The sequence below is a fragment of the Guillardia theta genome, assembly GCF_000315625.1.
Source record: "Guillardia theta CCMP2712 unplaced genomic scaffold GUITHscaffold_101, whole genome shotgun sequence".
NCBI lineage: Eukaryota > Cryptophyceae > Pyrenomonadales > Geminigeraceae > Guillardia > Guillardia theta.
The window spans coordinates 122270-140115 of record NW_005434573.1 but is presented as its reverse complement, the minus strand read 5'-3'; the positions used below and the strand labels follow the sequence as shown (position 1 = coordinate 140115).

The following is a 17846-nucleotide window of genomic DNA, read 5'->3' as shown; positions in this document are numbered from 1 at the left end:
CCGCCCGACGGCGCCGCGGTGACTGGTGGCACTGGCCGGGCAATGTGGCAAAGCCTGAAGGCGCCGGGCTGCCTCTCAGCGGCCGGCGGGCAATCGTCGCACTGCTCAAGTAAGTTACGCCGTTGACCGTCGTACAGCCTTGAAACTCGGCGCCGGACTGCCTCGCCGGAGCCGCCGCCACCAGTTACTAAGTTACTTCCTGAGTGCCAGCCTAGTGAGCTTGAGGCGACGAAGCGGCCGGCGGCCGGGCCGCCACTGGCCAAGCGCGTCGCCGCAAGTCGTTGGCCGGGCGCCGGGCCCACGCGGCGCCTGAGCCCGGCCAGCACAGCGCCGGTCTCGGCGCCAAGTCCAAGATTCGGCGTACACTTACTCTTGTAGCCGTGCGGCGGTGGGCACATTTCATCGGCCCGGCGGCCCCCGTCGTGCACTGGAACTTCGGAAGGCGCTGGCAGTGCAGCTGAGGGCCGTCGGGAGAGTCGCACGCCAGTCTGAGCAGAAGCACTGTCACACCGATGACTGACGCCTGTGAGTCCATCCCGCTACCATAGCATCACTGATGCCCTGCTAATGCCAGTGAGTCCATCCCGCTGCCATAGCATCAGTCACGTTGCGCGGCTGCCATAGTGCGAGCCAAGTTCTTGCTGAGTGATCCCCAGCCCCCCCGCAGCCCGGGGGCCTCGCTGCCGGCAGCAGTCTGCAAGAGAACTCAACATTTGCCTCAAACCGCGGGGAAGTTTGAATCACCTCAATGAGCTGCCGCCAGCGCCTTACGCCGTCTACCAATCACTCCTGCCAAGCGCTTCAGCGAGAGGAGAAGTTGGTATGCCAGGATCATACTGTTGAAGGCACGAAACAACTCAACAAAGGTGAACATCACTGCGGAATGCAGCATAGAAGTGACCATCTTGTTGCCAACACCTGCAAGCTTCGTCAGCGCCGGCCTGTTCTCCGCATTCTGGTCAACCTGTCCACATGGATGTGATAACCTCAATCAGCTCAGAAAAGCTCTTCACTCTCCTCAAGTCCTTGAGGTAGTGACTAGCCTACCGCACGACAGATGATAAGGATAACAGAAGAGGTCAGTATCATGATCGCCACCTGCTCTCCCTTCAGCCCTGCTTGCATCCGAAGTTTGATGGTCTGCGCAGGGAAGGTAAGAAGCACCTGCGAGAAAACAGTCATGGCAGCAGGTTAAGACGTATATGTCGCAACCGCGAAAAACTTGGAGACAGCACCCATGACAAACGCCTCCAAGGGCTTGGGTCCTTTCCCACCCCTTGCTTTCTGAAGCCCCAAAAGGAGAAAGCCATGTCAGAGTCAAAATTTGCAGCGCTTGATGGTTGAAAATCTTTTGTTTTTCATGGAGAGAGGGGAGAGGGCTGCTGAGGCAGAGATAGGATAAGGATCACGGGGCAAGGGAGGCACGGATCCCAAGGGGTATGATGAAGGGATGCAGGTGGGGTTGGGGTTCTGAAGAGGAAGAGCTGCTGAGACTCATGGGAAAGTCAATTAGAAGGAGGCGAGCAAGACCTGAATCATCTTGCGGAACCATCCGTAGATGGCAAGTTGAATACCCTGGAGTAGTCTCAGTTGCAATGAAGGGGGGGTATAGGAGAGTAGTCTCAGTTGCAATGAAGGGGGTTACAGAAGAGTTCGTACCGGGTTGATGAGCAGGACTACGGCAGGAACGATACCTACGTTCACATCAAAGTTAGCGCTGATCTCCATTCTTCGGGTCCCAGTAACCAGAGAGCCAGCCAAGGATGCCCTCGTTCCGGATGAGCTCGGTCAGTGAAGTAGCCGTGGGCATCTTCGTGACCTCCGTCCCTTGTTCCAGCACACAGTCACGTCGCTGCATCCTCTACATCCCGTTCTCCGTGGCTCACCGCCCTTTTCCTTTGTGCCATTGGACGACCCATTTGCCAGATGGTGCGATGACCCGTTGGAGGTTCCGTTAGACTGGAGATGCTTGACAGGGCAGTAAGGTTCGCTCCCGAAGCATCTCGGACCTCTCACCTTGCCGTTGGAGTTTTCTTTCTTGCCGAAGGCCTTCTTTGCTGCAATCTTGAGGCGAGTGTTGATAACCTGCATGTGTTCAGCTAATGCACCCAGCCATTCCCTATCGCATCTCAAACGTTTTCTCACCCAAATCGGATTGACGATGACTGTGGTCAGGATCCCCGCAACCGTGGCGGACAACATCTCTTCGATGGCGGTCAGCTTGATGGTCACCAGGCTCTGGGAAGGGTTCTTCTTGTGCTTGAGTGACTTGAGCCATCTCTTGAACAACTCGTTCCACTACTTTCACGTTAGCCAAACAAGCGCTTCACATTCTTGGTCCCTCACAGCAAAGTAGAGCGCCCAGGAAAGACCCGAGCCGGACAGCGCCGACGGCAGTCCTCTATCACAAGATCGTCAGGCTTTGAGCAAACTTGAATCATCTCTTCGCACTTGTACAATCGCTGCCATCCCTCTGTCCGGTAGATGTGCACCAGAAGCTTCAAGAAAGGCATGGGTTTGTCGTAGGGAGGCATGCGAACCTTTCGTTCTCTCTCAGTGATCTCTCCGCGTCTCAGTCTCATCACCTGGAGAATCGTCCTGGTCGTGTCCAAGGGATAGAGCGCGAGGATCGAGACTATGGATCCTGTTTGAGAGCTCAATATCAGAAACCACAAGAGTACTCGCCATTGCAGTTGAAGGCACAGAAGTGTCTATTACCTACAGCCCCTGCTCCTGCTTCCCCCAGAGCCGCAAGCGCGGCGTTGCTCAGGAAAGGCTTCTTCTTAGTAACGACGACCGCCATCTGAAGTGTTGGGATCAACTCAGAAACAACCATAGGTATAAACCATAGAATCTATTTGGGTGTGAATAACGTGATTTCAATATCGTTCCTCACTCTCTCAGACAGCGATGACAATATTCATACACCTTTCTAATCATGCCAATGCCCTACACCTTGTATCCCAGTCCATATACGCATAGCACGGCTTTCAGTCGAGTCCTTCTATGAGTAGCTCTACAGGAAAGACTGAGCACCGACCTTGTTTCACGACTTCTATAGCTCTTTCTATCCATCCCCCATTTGATTTGCCTCTCCCGATCATGCTAGTAAATAGCTCCCTCGCTCATCACCATGGCCTCGCATTTCCTCGATGTCATTCCTCATCAGTGCATCTACGCTTCATGCGACCATCATCCTCTTCTTCAGAACCATCCAGCATTCTGAGTCACCCATGCTCTCCTCCCCTCATCTTCCTCCCTGCCCCCGTTGCTCGCATGCACTGACGAAGCGACACGGGGCATGGCAACAGGAGTACCTAGACTACCGGTCAAATTGACCATTTTCGGAGTTAGGGCGAGATGGGTGGGGTGGACAGTCAAAGGAAACCCGCCTCAGTCGACATATAACACATGAGGCTCATAACCATATATTCCACAGAAAAACTTTTTAAACTTTAAGTAAAATATTTACTGTAGAGTGAGGGTAGTAACTAAAAGAAACCTATACATATTGACTAAAAGATAAAACCTTGTTGAGTAAAACATGTTATAAAGTTTGTCGGAAAAGCTTCAAGGCCGTGGCTAAAAACCAGGGGGTTGGATCCCGAATTTAAATTCCGATGGGGGCACTTTTCAACAGAGTGAATGAAAAAGACCCATGAAGTTTTCTACACTCAAAACACAATTTCATTGATTTTGATTTAGCATTTGATTTGAAGGTTCAAAGTTTGGTATGTTTGTGGAAACACTACCTCCGTTCCCCCAGCCGTCGTCGCCATGAAACTGGTAGCGCGTTCGACCGGCGGTGGCAGCATTGTCATGCCGGCACATCTCATTCACCTCCATGCTCCTGCGTGCACCCTGCCTTCCCGCCTCCTGCTGCTTCATCTTCCACCCCCTCTTACTCTTTGATCCCCTGGGACGTTACCCCACTCCTGACCGCTCTCCTCGTTGAACTCCTACCTATAACTTTCATCTCCTCATCGCCTGTCTCACCGCCATTTGAGGAATTTACGTGGCTGACTGCGGGATCCGATCTCAGACTCCAAGAGAGATCGATCATCTCCTCCTGCATCAGTGTGGTTCGCTGGCGCAGAAGCGACTCGCCAGGGGGTTGAGGCTGAACCACGTCGAGGCCACTGCTCTCATTGCTACAGTCGTGCTGGAGTTCATTCGGTAGGCTCATGATCGCGCTCCTCTCAGTCTCATGCGCATGCCCTCAGCGATGGAAAGACTTGCGCTGAGCTGATGGACCTTGGAAGGAAGCTGCTCGGAAAGAGGCAGGTACGCTTTCACGCTCAAGGGACGTTGTATCAGCGAGAGCCTGGCTGAGATATGATACAAAATCATTGCCAGTGAGATAGGGTACAGTCATAGCTAGTGAAAATGATAGTCAGATAGGGTACAATCACATCTGACGAATGCTCCCGATGCCTCAACCCCATGATCCAGAAATCAGACGACAGCAACCACTGACAACCATTGGCGTTGTAGGTGCTTGAGGGAGTAGAAGCTCTCTGCCATGAGGTGCAGGTGGAAGGGACCTTCCCCGATGGGACCAAACTTGTGACCGGTGTGCGCTACAGCCTCGCTGCTTCCTCGCTTCTTGACTTGGGTGCAGTACATTCCCCCATCACCCTCGAGGATGGTGACCTTGACCTCGCTCTCTATGGCTCCTTCCTCCCGAAGCCCTCCCTCTCGGCGTTCGATGCCCCGGTACCTTACTCTTCAGCCTTGCTTTGTTAGAGGATATGCTGCTTGCCAGTCGAGGGGACATTGGAATTTCCCTGCTGACTGCTGGTTTGCTAGTCGAAGCAGTTCGAGTCTGAAAGTCCAGGAGCTGTTGTGCCCGTCAAGGCATGATGGCTTCAGCTGACTGAGCTCGTCTGACGAGACTTGAATGTCAGGGGTCTCTGATCCTCAACAAAGATCGCGAGAGCGTCAGTATCACCGTCACCAACCTTGCAGACAGGCCGATCCAAGTATGGAGGGGAGGGAGTTCGACTTGCTCCTGGTTGACCTGATGGCCAAGGTTGGAAGTCACTATCACTTTGTCGAGGCGAACTCAAGACTGGAGTTTGACAGAGGTGCCATGAAGCTGTGTTGTGACTTCTAGATCTTGTGTTTGGGTGGTTTTATGTCAAGCAGCTTTTGCTTTCTGGTCTATCATGTCCTTTGTTCAGCGTGCATGATTTTGGCCATGTCTACTTGAACTGTCTTTTTTGATGCGTTTAAACCTCTCCAATTGATATTTTTCTGGTATGAAGGTCTTGCTTACGGCAAGAGGCTGAACATCACTGCTGGAACGGCTGTAAGGTTCGAGCCGGGAGAGAGTAAGGTTGTCTCCCTCGTTGCTATCGGTGAGCTCCCATGTGATTGGTGGTCTCACTGATCTTTTTGCCATCTTGCTCATGCTTGCAGGAGGAAACAAGGTGATCCGAGGAGGCAACAACATTGTCGACGGGCCGTACTCTCCCTCCAACGTTGAGGAGATCGTCAAGAGATGCGCGGAGAAGTGAGGAGGAGGGAAGGAAGCGCGGCTTCCCATGCTGACGTGTTGTGGAGGGGCTTCAAGCACAAGCCGCAAGATGTCACCCATACGCAGAAGAAGGCGAAGACGGAGGTGAACCAGGCTCCCTTCCTCCCTCCTCCTCCTCCTTGTCACCTTTTCCTTCCTCTTCCTCCGCCTGTCAGTGAGAACTTCTCTCCGATGTTCTTGTTGCTATCACTGAATGTCGATCTTCTTGTTTCTCATCTCACGTGCGAGCTCGCAGGTCACCATTGACCGCAAGCACTATGCAGACATCTTTGGCCCAACCACAGGAGACAAGGTCAGAGCTGACTGTGGGTTGCGATGAGAATGGCCCGGGAAAAAGAGAGGATGAGGTGGAACCAGTTTTCGATCGCAAAGGAGGAGGACGTTGGTTTAGTGGTAGAGGAGGAGGAGGAGGGGGGCAAAGAAGATGAGAGGAGATATTAGAGATTTGATTGACGATGTTTCAGGTGCACCTCGGAGACACTGGGCTTGTCATCGAAGTCGAAAAAGACTATACAGTGTACGGCGACGAGTGCAAGTTTGGAGGTGGAAAGGTAAAGTCAACCCATTCTTGCGATCAAAAAGTTTCATTCTTTATAGCTCATCTGCACATCTGATGTTTATCCTGCTTGTTTCTAAGGGCTCCAGACTTCATTCTTTGCGCTCTCAACTTTCTGCTAGAGATTTTATTCGGTCGAAGAAGTGACGGCTATTGAAGGTGCTGCGCGACGGTATGGGGCAAGCAGCAGGAGAAAGTGCAGTCGACTGCTTGGACTGTGTCATCACGAACGCTCTTGTAAACCAGCGCGCTGCTCCTTGTCTTCCCATGCTTTGCTCGTCCTTGACCAGCTCTCTTCTTGCTTCCTTTTCATCCCCTACCCCCCACCCCCCTTGCCTCCCTCCCTTGAGGACTAGTCGCTTCTCCCCTTCGTCTCGCTGTCTCTTGATCTATCTGACTGTCTGTTTGCTACAGGTCGTCGACTACACGGGTATCTACAAGTGCGACATCGGCATCAAGGATGGAAAGATCGCAGGTCCGTCTCGACCCTCCTGCATGTCTGCTGCCTGTTGTCCCCCAGCTATCTCGTTGGTCGCCCTCCTCTTGCTTGTTCTCTGAGCGCATTCTGACCTTGTATCTCTCTTCTCCTTCTTTATTCCTCTGCTTCTCGCGTTTCTCCGTGATGTTCCGCCCTGCAGGGATCGGCAAGGCTGGCAACCCTGACGTGATGGAGGCAAGTTATCAAGAGTTGTCAAACATCGCACGCATGCCTATCCCCCCTTTCATCCATCCACACATACTACGAAGAATCCTTTTCTTTTACCGACTTCTTCTCCTCTCACCCTGACATTTCTCCACTGATCAGGGTGTCACCCCGGGAATGACTGTTGGTCCCGGCACCGAAGCCATTGCTGGGGAGGGATCTATCGTGACTGCAGGTGTGACATCTTTACTCTGCCCATCCTTTGCTCAACTGGCACATGATCCATGAGTTTCTCTTATCACTATCCTGCCCGCTGTCTCCGTTACGTCCCCTCTTCGCTACCTGCTCCTCTCCTCGTCCTCCCCTCTACCTCCTCCCCTCTACCTACTCCCTACATCTTCCTCTGTACTTCCAGTCTATCTCCTCTCCGTTTCTCTCCCTACTTCCATTCACTTTTCTCTCTACCTCCTCCCTCCCTTTTGCTGTGCTGGCTGATTCCTTTCTTATCACTCGTCGCCTTGTAAATCGCAGGAGGGATAGACACCCACATTCATTACATCTGCCCCCAGCAAGCCTTCGACGCAATTGCATCTGGTAAATCTCTTACGCGAGAGCGCAGAAGTAGCGACGATGCCCAGGATAACGAGAAGGAGGAAAGAGGAAGGGAGAAGTAGGAGAGAGGAGAGAGTAGGAGGAGAGAGAAAGTAAGAGAAAAGGAGGAGGACGGAGGGAGCAGAGGAAGGAAGAACATGGGAGATGAGAGTGAAATCACGTTCTGCTCAGGAGCTCAACCCATGTGCAGGTGTTACAACCCTCTACGGCGGAGGATCAGGACCAGCAACGGGAACGAACGCGACGACATGCACGGACGGATCGTTCTACACCAAGATGATGCTCCAGGCCACGGACAACATCCCTCTCAACTTCGGGTTCTCCGGCAAAGGAAACGCGTCGAAGCCTGAAGGTTTTGCAGCTCCTCCCTCCAACCTCCAACCTCCAACCTCCAACCTCCAACCTCCAACCTCCAACCTCAAACCTCAAACCTCCAACCTCAAACCTCCAACCTCCAACCTCCCTTGTGCTCCTACCCAAGGCGCCCATTCCCAACTCGCACTCGTTGGATATAGCCTCCTCCTTTCTCTCTCCCTGTCTTCACATTGTCTACTACTCGCTCCCTCTACCACGCCTGCTCCCCCCTTTCCTTCGCGCCTCCTCGTATGTGCTATACCGCATCTCACCTTTGTCAACCTGCAGGGCTACGAGAGATGATCGAGGCTGGATGTGCTGGTGGGAGGAGGAGAGGGGGCGGGAAGGAAGTGACGAGTTGCCCAGGTTTGAAACTGCACGAGGACTGGGGAACGACGCCAGCTGCTATCGATTCCTGCTTGTCAATCGCAGAGGAATACGATATCCAAGGTTTAATCCTCCCTCCCTCCCTCACTCCCTCCCTCCCTCCCTCCCTCCTTCCCCTCGCCCGGAGCTTCCCTGTTCCTGCTATTTTCTCCGTCTCTATGTTCTATCCATCTCTTCTCCGTCATGTTTCTTTCTACCCTCCTCCTTCTCTTTCTTCGTTTCTCTTGCTGACTTTCCCTTCTCTTCTTCCCAGTGACCATCCACACGGACACTCTGAACGAGAGTTGCTGCGTTGAAGACACGATTGCTGCCTTCAAGGTAAAAGGGGAGAGGAGGAGGAGGAGGAGGAGGAGGAGGAGGAGGAGGAGGAGGAAGAAGGGTAAAACTCTCTGCAGGGCAGAACCATCCACACGTATCACAGCGAAGGAGCAGGAGGCGGGCATGCTCCCGACATCATCAAAGTTTGTTCGCAGGTGAGAGACGTCAAGGTATCCTCTTGAATGCTCGTCTGACGCTCCTCAGGCAAACGTCATCGCTTCCTCCACCAACCCTACGAAGCCTTTCACGGTGAGGAAGGAGATTGGAAGGGATGAGAGAGTGGAGGGAGGGAGCTGGGAGCTGGGAGCTGGGAGCTGGGAGCTGGGAGCTGGGAGCAGTCAAGGTACAGGAGACTTACTGTGAGTTCAGATCAACACGATCGACGAGCATGTTGACATGCTCATGGTCTGTCATCATCTTGACAAGGTGCCTGGCTGTCATATTGTCGTCTGCTCCTCATAGGGAGCTCGCAGAACATCTCCGAGGACGTGGCCTTCGCTGAGTCCAGGATCCGAGACAAGACCATTCAAGTGAGTGCGACACTATCGACATGGCGGCTGCTCGTCCCCCCCCCCCCTCCCCGCATTTCCTGCCCTCACCTTCCTGCGTCCCTGCTGGGGAGGCTGCTGTGCGGGGTTGGGGCAACAGGCTGTCGTATCCGTCTTGAATTTGTGCAACGTTCAGGCCGAGGACATTCTTCATGACATGGGAGCGATCTGCATCATGTCCAGTGACTCTCAAGGTGTTTTCTTTGCCATTCCCATGTCACGTCTGTTTCACCTGTCGTGCTCTGCCTTGACCGCTTCCTCTGTCTTGTCAATCCCTCTCTTCTCTCTCCTCCCCCCCCTTGCATAGCTCTGCGTTCCCTTTCTCATGAGCTCCACTCTCCAGTCCTTGTCATCTTTCTTTCTTGTCGTCTTCCTCTTTCCAGCCCAAACAATCTGACCAACTATTCCCTGTGAACAACACTCTTGTTCCTCGCTCCTCCCGTAACATCATCGGTCTCCCCTCCTCCCCCTCCCTGCTTCTCGTTTGCTTCCCCGTTTTCTGTGCATAACATTCAACTGCACTAGCCATGGGAAGAATCGGAGAGGTCATTGCAAGGACGTGGCAGACTGCTGCAAAGATGAAGCAGCAGCGGTAAACTAAAGATCCTCTTCCTCCTTCTCCCTCCTCCCTCCTCCCTCCTCCCTTCTCCCTCCTCCCTCCTCGCTCTTCCCTTTCCGCCACCTCCACCTGCATCTGCAACTCTACCACCTGCTCCTCCTCGGCTCGTTTGCGCCGCCCTCCCTGGCCCTTTGTTCCTTTTGCTCTACCCCGCAAGTTTTACATCCCCACTTCAAAGATCTATTTCCCTGCTTACCTGCCGCACCATGCAGCGGGACTCTTCCTGAAGACAAGGAGTCAGACAACCTCCGCGTCAAGGTCCTTTGCTCCTGCTCTTCCCCGCAAGCTCTGACGGTGTTCCTTCAGCGCTACATCGCCAAGTACACCATCAACCCTGCCATTGCCCACGGATTCTCCCAAGTGATCGGATCCATCGAGGTCTCCCCCTCTCCCTTGACAGGCTTCCAACTTGCTCGTCTCCCATCATCCCCCGATGCTCCTCCCTTCCGATGATCCCCTTCTCTTCTTTGCGCCTTCCATCGTCCCACAACATCTACCCCGTCCTCCTCGCGCCATGTGCCACCTCCCTCCTCTCTTGCTCTACGAAGTTGAAACTCCTCACTCTCCTTGTGTAGGTTGGCAAGATGGCAGACCTTGTCATCTGGAAACCTGAGTTCTTCGGAGCCAAACCTGAGATGGTCCTCAAGGGAGGTTTCATCGCATGGGCGCAGGCATTCCTCCTCCTCCTCCTCCTCCTACCATTCTGCTGTTTCTGCTCCTGTTTCTGCTTCTTTTTTTCCCCGCCTCTCCGTCTCCCTCTCCTCTTCCTGACACTACTCTTAGATGGGCGACCCCAACGCCTCCATCCCCACTCCCCAGCCTGTCATGATGCGCCCGATGTTCGGCTCCTTCGGCCCTAAGGTAGAGCTTGTGAGCAGGAGGCCTGGGGGTATGACCAGAGGCGGAAGGCGATCGGGCAGAGCTGCGTCACGTTCGTGTCGCAAGTGTCTCTCAGCAAGGGCATCGTCGCCTCCTACGGCCTGCAGAAGGTCCCGTGCTGCCTGTCCTGCTTTCTCCTCTTACCCTGTAGGCAGAGGGCAGTTGCAGTGACTGGGACCAGGACCGTCGGAAAGAAAGATATGAAGTACAACGACGCAACTCCGAGCATCAACGTAGATCGTCGTTCTTTTCCTTGTTCCCAAGCCTGCTTCCAACTTTCTCCTTCTCTTGTTGTCACCACTTTCCTTGCTCCTTGTCTGCCCCCTTCTATTTTCTTACACTCGCGTTCAGGTCAACTCGGAGACGTATGTCGTGACGGCGGATGGCGTGGAGCTCAGGTGAGATTGACGTTAAGCATTGAATGAGATGATGATGAGGTTTGGTTTGACAGCTGTGCTCCTGCCGATCGGCTTCCTCTTGCTCAAAGATACTTTTTGTTCTAAGAGAGCAAAGTGCTGTTATGATGATCAAATTGTAGTCGTGGTGATCAATCTTTAAAATCTTGCCATGCGCTGGTTCGATGCGTGTTAAAAATTAAACAGACTTGAATGAGTTTGCTGCAAGCGAGCACCTTTTCCAAAAGGGTTGGTTTTATTCACAACAAGTACACCATGCTAAACTTGTAAAAAATTCTCAACACCGAAGCTAGTGATGGTTGGCGATATTTCTCCGCAAGCAGCGGTATCCTCCTTAGAGATGAGCTCGATCTCTTGGTCTGAGGTTGACGCAGGGTTCGAGCTCGTGGACGGCTGCCTGATAATCCTGCGTCTTCTGCGAAAATCCACCACCTTGTCTTCGCCTTCCTTTCTCGTATGGCTACTAGCGCACGTATTCTTTCCTGGCTTAAAACTGTACAAGAGATTTGCCGTTCGTCTCCTCGGTTTCCGTGATCCTTCATGCTTGCTCATGGGGGAGAAGGCTGCGCCTGGGAGAGAGCAAGATCTCAAGGGAGGGAGGGAGGGAACTTGTGCACTGTGGTCTGTGTCGGATAAGCTTTTCTCTGTGTCCGAGATTGATGCTTCATGATCCCCTTTAGTTCCTAACATGTCGGCGTATTTCATGGCTAAGATCACACAGTCCATGTGTGAGTCCGAGCCCTCTTGCAAAGCAAATCTGCGCCGAGCAAAAGGCTTCGAGGTATCCATCGGATGGTTCTTGAAAAATGCAGATGGCTGGATCGAGACTGCCTCTCTCTGCAAGGACAGCTTTGCTGCGCTAAGCTGCACTCACTCGCTTGACTCGTGGGATCAATGATCTATCACTTTCGATGCTTTGATAAACTGTGAACAAGAGTTGGCTTGCAAAGCAGAAGGTTTGGAAAGAACAAATCAAATTTGAAAAACTCCACAAGCTCAGCAGTTGGGCAGTTTTCTGGGTCAAATCCGAGATGTGATATACAGGCAAGGATTGAGATGAAGAGGATGGAAGTGAATTCTTAAGATGCAAGGTGGGCGTCGGCGGCTGCGGCGGCGGAGGAGGAGGAGGAGGAGGTCGAGGAGGAGGAGGAGGAGGCGGTGGGTGGATAGAAAGCCGGTCTGAGCCGCACAGGATGTGTGTTCTAGTAGCCAATGGCTGTGTGGAGGAAAAGTCGAAGTTGGTAGGTGGGGGTAGTAGCGCCTCGGAATTTAGTGGGTGGTATGATACCAAAATTACTTCATATTGGGGGGTCATGAATTGCAAGGGTGGGGTCCAAGGAAGGGTCAAAGGAGAAGTAGGCGGATAAGCTGGGGTGGTATGTATATACCGGTTCTTTTCTAGGGAAGAAGAGGGGTATATATGGGACACACCGGTCTTATTTCAAGCAAATTCAGGGTAGTCACGGGTCGGTATGGAGTTAAGTAGGAGACTGGGGGGTGGGTAGCAATGGGGCTACAGTATCCACATGCCAACCACCCCCTTGCTTTACCACCCCTTTGAGAGATCACCCACCCTTCATTTCGTATCTCAGATCTATATGTATCACCCACCCCTATATCTTCCTGAATTTACCCCTGGCACCCCGTACCCCAACAACCTCACGCTTCAGTGCATTGCGAAACGGTTTCAGTTATTTGATGTAACCGACTTTAACTCCTTCCATGAGGCAGAGCATGGTAGGGTATCCAATTACCCCCTCTTTTCTGGAGCAAATAAGGGGTGATGATCCAAGAAATGGCTTGAACCACGTGGGGTGGGGTGCTTTTGTTGGTATAAAGGTTAATTCCTGATTGCTGACTCTGTATGAGTCGAAAACACTCATTTTCGCTGATATCTCTAAGATCACGTCTTCTTTTACTGCTGGGTCTGTAAGGCACCTCGAAATACTTTATCCCTTCCGAACCTATTGAGGGGTAGAGTTCCAATGGGGGGTGGGGGGTGGAATATCTCGGTACAAATGGGTACCAGATATCACATCTAGCACACTTTTAAAACCCAAGTTTTGAAATGTTCCCCGTGAGGGGCGGATCCTCACCAGGGGGTACCTATAGCATTCATATGCAAAGGGGGGGTGAGAGTGGTCATTGCTAAGGGATAAATGGCAGCATCGAAACCCCTCCCTTTCGTAAAGTCGGATTTATTGCTGGCCTACCCCTTACCCCCAAGTCATACAGTGTTTGGAGGGGTCATAACCTGTTGGTTACTACATGGGCCATGTTGATATCTGAGCTGCTCACCGTCTGCCCCTCCCCGAAGTTCGCTGCCCTTTCTTGTAGTCGTAAGTTCATGTTCAACAACTTTGACTGCCTCGAAGATTTTGCTATACTTTCTGCCGAGGCGGGCTGTATTCTATCCTAACCGCGGCGGGCAACTTCCGGTCACGCCGGTCACCAGTGTCACTTATCTTTAGCCCCTGCCTGACTAGGCCCCATGACAACTTGAGAAATAAAAAGCCTCCCCCTTCACTGTCAACATCTCCTCCCGTGCGGCAGCAGGCGCCGCGCCCCGCGCCATGATCCGATGATCCCGGAGTCCGACCGCGGCACGGTACGCCGGAGTACGGGGCCCGGGGCCCCCGGGGGACCGCCGGCTTACCGCCGTTCAACCGTTACCGTACCGTTAGCCTAGTAGTACAGTGGTGCCACCGGGCCCGACCGTACGGTCCGTCGGACTCGACAGTGCCGGCGCCCCCCCCCGGCGCCCAGCCTAGTACGCCCGCCCCGCCCGCGGCACGCCCGGCTGGGCCGCCGGGCGCCGCCGCGCCGCACTGGGCCACGCCCCGGCGGCCCCGCCGTGACGAAGCACTGGCAAGTTTGTTAGACGGCTCAGTTGTACTGTGCCAAAGTAATGCAGACATCATATCGACCTCAGTTGCAACAAGGCACAGATTTTCAAGTGATGTGAAACCCAAGCATCCAGACATGAGGGGACCTTAGCACGACGGCTAGGCCCGCCGGGCCTTTGTTGAAGCTTGAAGGCGCCTCCTCTTCGTCGCAAGCACTATATTGCCGCCTCGAAAACCGTTGAACACTGTGACACGTAACTTAAGGGTCACGGCGCCGCGGCGTCTTGGTTTACAGGAGAGTTTCAGTGTTACAGTTAGTAACTTTGAACTCGGGGCTACCATCATCTGACTGGCACGGCTGGCATGCGATCCGCGATGGCAGCACGGTACGGTGTCGGGCGGTCTGACCGTTGTCACGGTGCCAGTGATGATCGGAGCCCCGGCGCCGGCGCCCGCCCGGCGGGCGGCCGCACCGGGCCGCGCCGCACCCGGCCGGCGGAGCCGCAGTCAGTGACGCCGCTTGACGGTGACACTGAGAAAGTTCCCGAAGGTTGACAAGTAAAGGGGGTGACTCTCACAAACTTGAAAGCCCGGCCTCAGCCGGCTTCGACTCTGGAAGGCGTTCCGAAGTTCAACGGTTATTTTAGGCCCCCGAGAGCGCTAACTCTGCTATCCTGCTGGAGACGGTATCGTCGCACTGCAGCGTGAGCATGGCAGCTCTCTGCTCCTCAGCAGTCAGACTTGACACCCCTGCCGCAGGATCTTCTCACCTGCCCCAGCTCGATCGACCGGTCGATAGGCAGACCCTGGAGGGTGTTGAGTGCAAGAGGAGCAGGGAGGGGGACGACCTTGACTATGCCGCGGATGAAGCCAGCTGCGAACGTGTCTCCTGCTCCTGACGTGTTGACAATGCTCAGATTCTCTGCCTGAGGAGGAGGAAACTGAACGATTGAGACATCGCCTGGAGGCTCGTCATGGCGAGCAGGAGAACTCACTAAGAGCTGCCTGTGGTATCGTCCTTCCTCCCATAGAACACTCCATCCTTCCCTGCTGTCATGAGCACGTTTCTCACGCCTGAGTCCAAGACGACAGAGAAGAGCTGGGAGAGCTGGAGGTCTTGGACGGGCCTGGTCACAGGAGCAGGGAAGGAGGACCTCAGGGGGAAGCAAGGGGGAGCGGCTCAAGTCTCAGACCTGTTGGAAGGAAGGAGACACTCTACCATGGCGCGAAGCTCCAGTTCGTTGGGGGATATGAAGTCTATATTCCCGAGGAGGCTACTTTGAGCCACCAGCCTCGCCTGCCAGCAACATTACCCTCCTCCTCCGCTGCCGCCATCTACCTTAGGAGCTGAAGTCGGCTCAAAGAACACTGGAACGCCCCCCTCTCGCGCTACCTGCCCTCCCTGTCAGCGAGCCAGGCGCGCTGGCCTCCTTCAACCTCAAGCAGCGTCCGAAATGTCTCAGGCGGGACATTCCCATCCAGGACGAGCAGCCGAGCCCGTCGGATCTTATCTGCCGCCGCCTCAAGGACGTAGCCTGTGGAGATGCTGCTGAAAACGTCCATGTCCGCGATCGCAGCCACCAAGTCACCTTCCCATGGCCGTGAGCTCGGAGGGTTCAAGGAAGGAGTCTTACCCTCCTCGTTCGCCACTGCTAGGTAGTGGGCGGTAGTGCCCCCCTGCACCACATGCGGGTTGAAGGTCTCGATGCCTCCCCGATCCTCCCACCTCCTCAGGAACTGCTTCCTGCGTCAAGCGTGAGCGGAGATACAAGGAAAGAGGGGGGAGAGCACGAGTGTAGCAGCTTACCCAGCCTCGTCGTCTCCGATTGCAGAGAAGAGAGTCAGCTTCTGGTTCAGGAGGAATAGCGCCTCTACAAGAGAAGAAGTTTCATCTCCCCCTCCTGTTTTTCCCCTCCTCCTCCTCCTCCTCCTCCTCCTCCTCCTCCTCCTCCTCCCCCCCCCTACCTGCTATGTTGTGCCCGACCCCTCCAACGCTTCTTTGCACTTTGCCCGGGTTGGAAGACCCTTTCGAGAAGGAAATTTCAGAGCAGGGAATGGAAAGAAAAACAGAGCAACCAGGAATCAAACGGTCCTTTGGTTTCCCTGAAACATCTTCTACACATCCTCCCACTATCACTACATCGCTGTCCTCTGCTGCAACCTTACTCATCCCAGCTCCTCCTCCTCCCCGTTCTCCTCCTCCCACTCCCTTCCACTGTAACTCCCCACTATCGTTCCCTCCCCTTCCTCGGACCACAGAGGGAGGAAGTGGAGGGTACGAGTACGCTCCCATGTTCATGAGAGCGACGGCAACGCTCGCCCCTATCTTCGCGTTGTTCTTCACAAGCGCCACGTTTGCTCGCAGCGACTCTCCCTGCGTTAGCTCGTTGATCCTCTTGAGGAGGAACGGCGTTACCCTGTTCCCTTCCACCTGCGCCGCTTGTTAGCCTCCCCTCCTCCCCCACTGACACCTCGACGTCTCCACCGCTCTGCCTACCAACTTGACCTGCACTGCGCTGTCCAGGATTCCACTCCTTTCCTCTCGTCTCCTCCTCTGACTCTCCACTCCTACCTCTCCCTCTCCTGACCCACTTCCTCTTCTGCTTACCCGCTGCTCCTGCGCCTCCATCAGCGCCTTGTGGATGGCTTTCTCCACCTGCTCTCCCTCAGCAGCAGATTCCTCTGGGATCGGAACACCGAGGACTGCGGGGAGACAAAAGTCAGAGGAGAACCAGAGGAAAAGGTAAGGGAAGCAAGATGAAGTCGTACAATCGGAACAAAAGGCGAAGGGGAGGAGGGAAGAGGCGGAGAGAGGACGAAAGGAAAGAGGGGCTTGAGAACTGGGGGTGGAAGGAGGAGATTTGCTACAGTCTATGACCTGCTCCTCCCTTCATCCCCAGTCTGGACATGTTGGAGATGATTTGAGCTACATGCTCCGGAGTGTCCACTCGAATCTGTAACCAGTGAGAGGGGGAAAGAAGGGGAAAGCAGGGACAGACGAGGAGAAGGAAAAGAGGAGGAGGAGGAGGAGGAGGAGGAGGAAGAGAAGCTGGAGCTGGAGCTGGAGCTGGAGCTGGAGAAAGAAGACGAAGAGGTAAGGAGCAGCAGGAGGAGGCGGTACCTGCGAGGGGCACCCGCTACTCCTGGTGAAGAATGCAGGAAAGGAATCGGATTGGTAGCTCATGACAGGGACAGAGAACGTCTCGAGGAACTCGAGGGTGCGGGGGATGTCAAGGATGGACTTGGCGCCTGCGCAGACGACGGCGACGGGGGAGGAAGCCAGTTCTGTGAGATCGGCAGAGACGTCGCCGGTGGTTTCAGCTCCCCTATGCACCCCTCCTATCCCCCCCGTCACGAAGACCCGTATGCCTGCCATGCTCGCGATCTTCATGGTGGAGGAGACGGTAGTCGCCCCGTCCTGCTGGCTGGAGAGGAGAAGCGGGAGGTCCCTGCTTGCCGTCTTGCGCACTCGCTGACCTCGCTCGGCGAGCAGGTGCAGGGCCTCACGCGAAGTGCCGACGTGAATCTGGCCATGGAGGATCGCGATGGTTGCCGGCACTGCTCCTCCAGCCCTGATCACTTCCTCCACCTCCAGCGCCATGTTGTAGTTGCTGGGGTAGGGCATGCCGTGCGAGATGATGGTGGACTCCAGCGCCACGATGGGCTTGTTGTCTGCCATGGCTGCGAGAACTTCTTGCGAATAGGAGAGAGGAAGGGGAGGGGGGGAAGGGGGAGGAGACGAGGAGAACGCTCGTGAGAGTCGGAGGGCGCTGGTTCCAGCATGCTTGAGACTCCAACGCTTCCAGCAGCTCCTCATGGCCACGAGGGCAGGCATGGCAGCAGCTTGTTTCCCGCCCTTCCTCAACTCCTGCAGCTATCGAACCTTGTCAGCAGCACAACCTTGCTCCCCGTCTGCCCCTGCCCCTGCCCCTGCCCCTGCCCCTGCCCCTGCCCCTGCCCCTGCCTCTGCTCTGCCCTTGCTTCCCGTTCACGTCCTTCCCAGTGATCGCCCGCTAGTTTTGGACTCTCCCTCTGTCATCCCTCCGGTCCTTCACTCCCCCTCGCCATCGCCTCATCTATCTCCCCACTTCTGATCAGTCTTGTCCTTGCCCCCACACCCCCCCATACC

The 17846-nt window shown here is 54.7% G+C and overlaps 4 protein-coding genes across 4 annotated transcripts; 2 read left to right on the top strand and 2 right to left on the bottom strand.

The window, feature by feature from the left end:
* Positions 1-745: 745 nt before the first annotated feature.
* On the bottom strand, positions 746-2803 carry GUITHDRAFT_116850 (hypothetical protein; the record flags this gene model as incomplete). The annotated part of the gene is made up of 14 exons (XM_005823907.1): positions 746-789; positions 838-918; positions 965-1043; positions 1099-1164; positions 1213-1284; positions 1531-1575; positions 1660-1694; positions 1747-1827; positions 1887-1968; positions 2017-2085; positions 2146-2298; positions 2347-2401; positions 2452-2644; positions 2719-2803. 14 exons carry the CDS (start codon positions 2801-2803, stop codon positions 746-748), a joined length of 1140 nt encoding a protein of 379 aa, XP_005823964.1.
* Positions 2804-3777: 974 nt separating this feature from the next.
* On the top strand, positions 3778-10958 carry GUITHDRAFT_116849 (hypothetical protein; the record flags this gene model as incomplete). Its single annotated transcript, XM_005823906.1, has 33 exons — positions 3778-3786; positions 4097-4176; positions 4224-4284; positions 4495-4573; positions 4622-4716; positions 4908-4982; positions 5033-5087; positions 5268-5360; positions 5422-5515; positions 5566-5623; positions 5775-5831; positions 6004-6090; positions 6510-6570; positions 6734-6759; positions 6901-6973; positions 7541-7702; positions 7993-8025; positions 8071-8154; positions 8345-8409; positions 8487-8564; positions 8614-8658; positions 8779-8835; positions 8883-8939; positions 9094-9151; positions 9483-9549; positions 9789-9834; positions 9883-9954; positions 10152-10214; positions 10360-10437; positions 10485-10565; positions 10611-10688; positions 10807-10853; positions 10907-10958. The coding sequence occupies 33 exons, from the start codon at positions 3778-3780 to the stop codon at positions 10956-10958; spliced, it is 2226 nt and encodes a 741-aa protein (XP_005823963.1).
* A 445-nt stretch (positions 10959-11403) lies between these two features.
* On the top strand, positions 11404-11955 carry GUITHDRAFT_155085 (hypothetical protein). The gene has a single exon (XM_005823905.1). It carries the CDS (start codon positions 11560-11562, stop codon positions 11767-11769), a length of 210 nt encoding a protein of 69 aa, XP_005823962.1. The 5' UTR covers positions 11404-11559; the 3' UTR covers positions 11770-11955.
* A 3151-nt stretch (positions 11956-15106) lies between these two features.
* On the bottom strand, positions 15107-17396 carry GUITHDRAFT_158632 (hypothetical protein; the record flags this gene model as incomplete). Its single annotated transcript, XM_005823904.1, has 5 exons — positions 15107-15119; positions 15997-16148; positions 16326-16420; positions 16596-16671; positions 16839-17396. The coding sequence occupies 5 exons, from the start codon at positions 17394-17396 to the stop codon at positions 15107-15109; spliced, it is 894 nt and encodes a 297-aa protein (XP_005823961.1).
* Positions 17397-17846: the final 450 nt, after the last annotated feature.

Bases quoted from the DNA above. Each gene is read 5' to 3' on its own strand.
- GUITHDRAFT_155085 (XM_005823905.1), top strand. From the start codon at position 11,560: ATGTCGGCGTATTTCATGGCTAAGATCACACAGTCCATGTGTGAGTCC.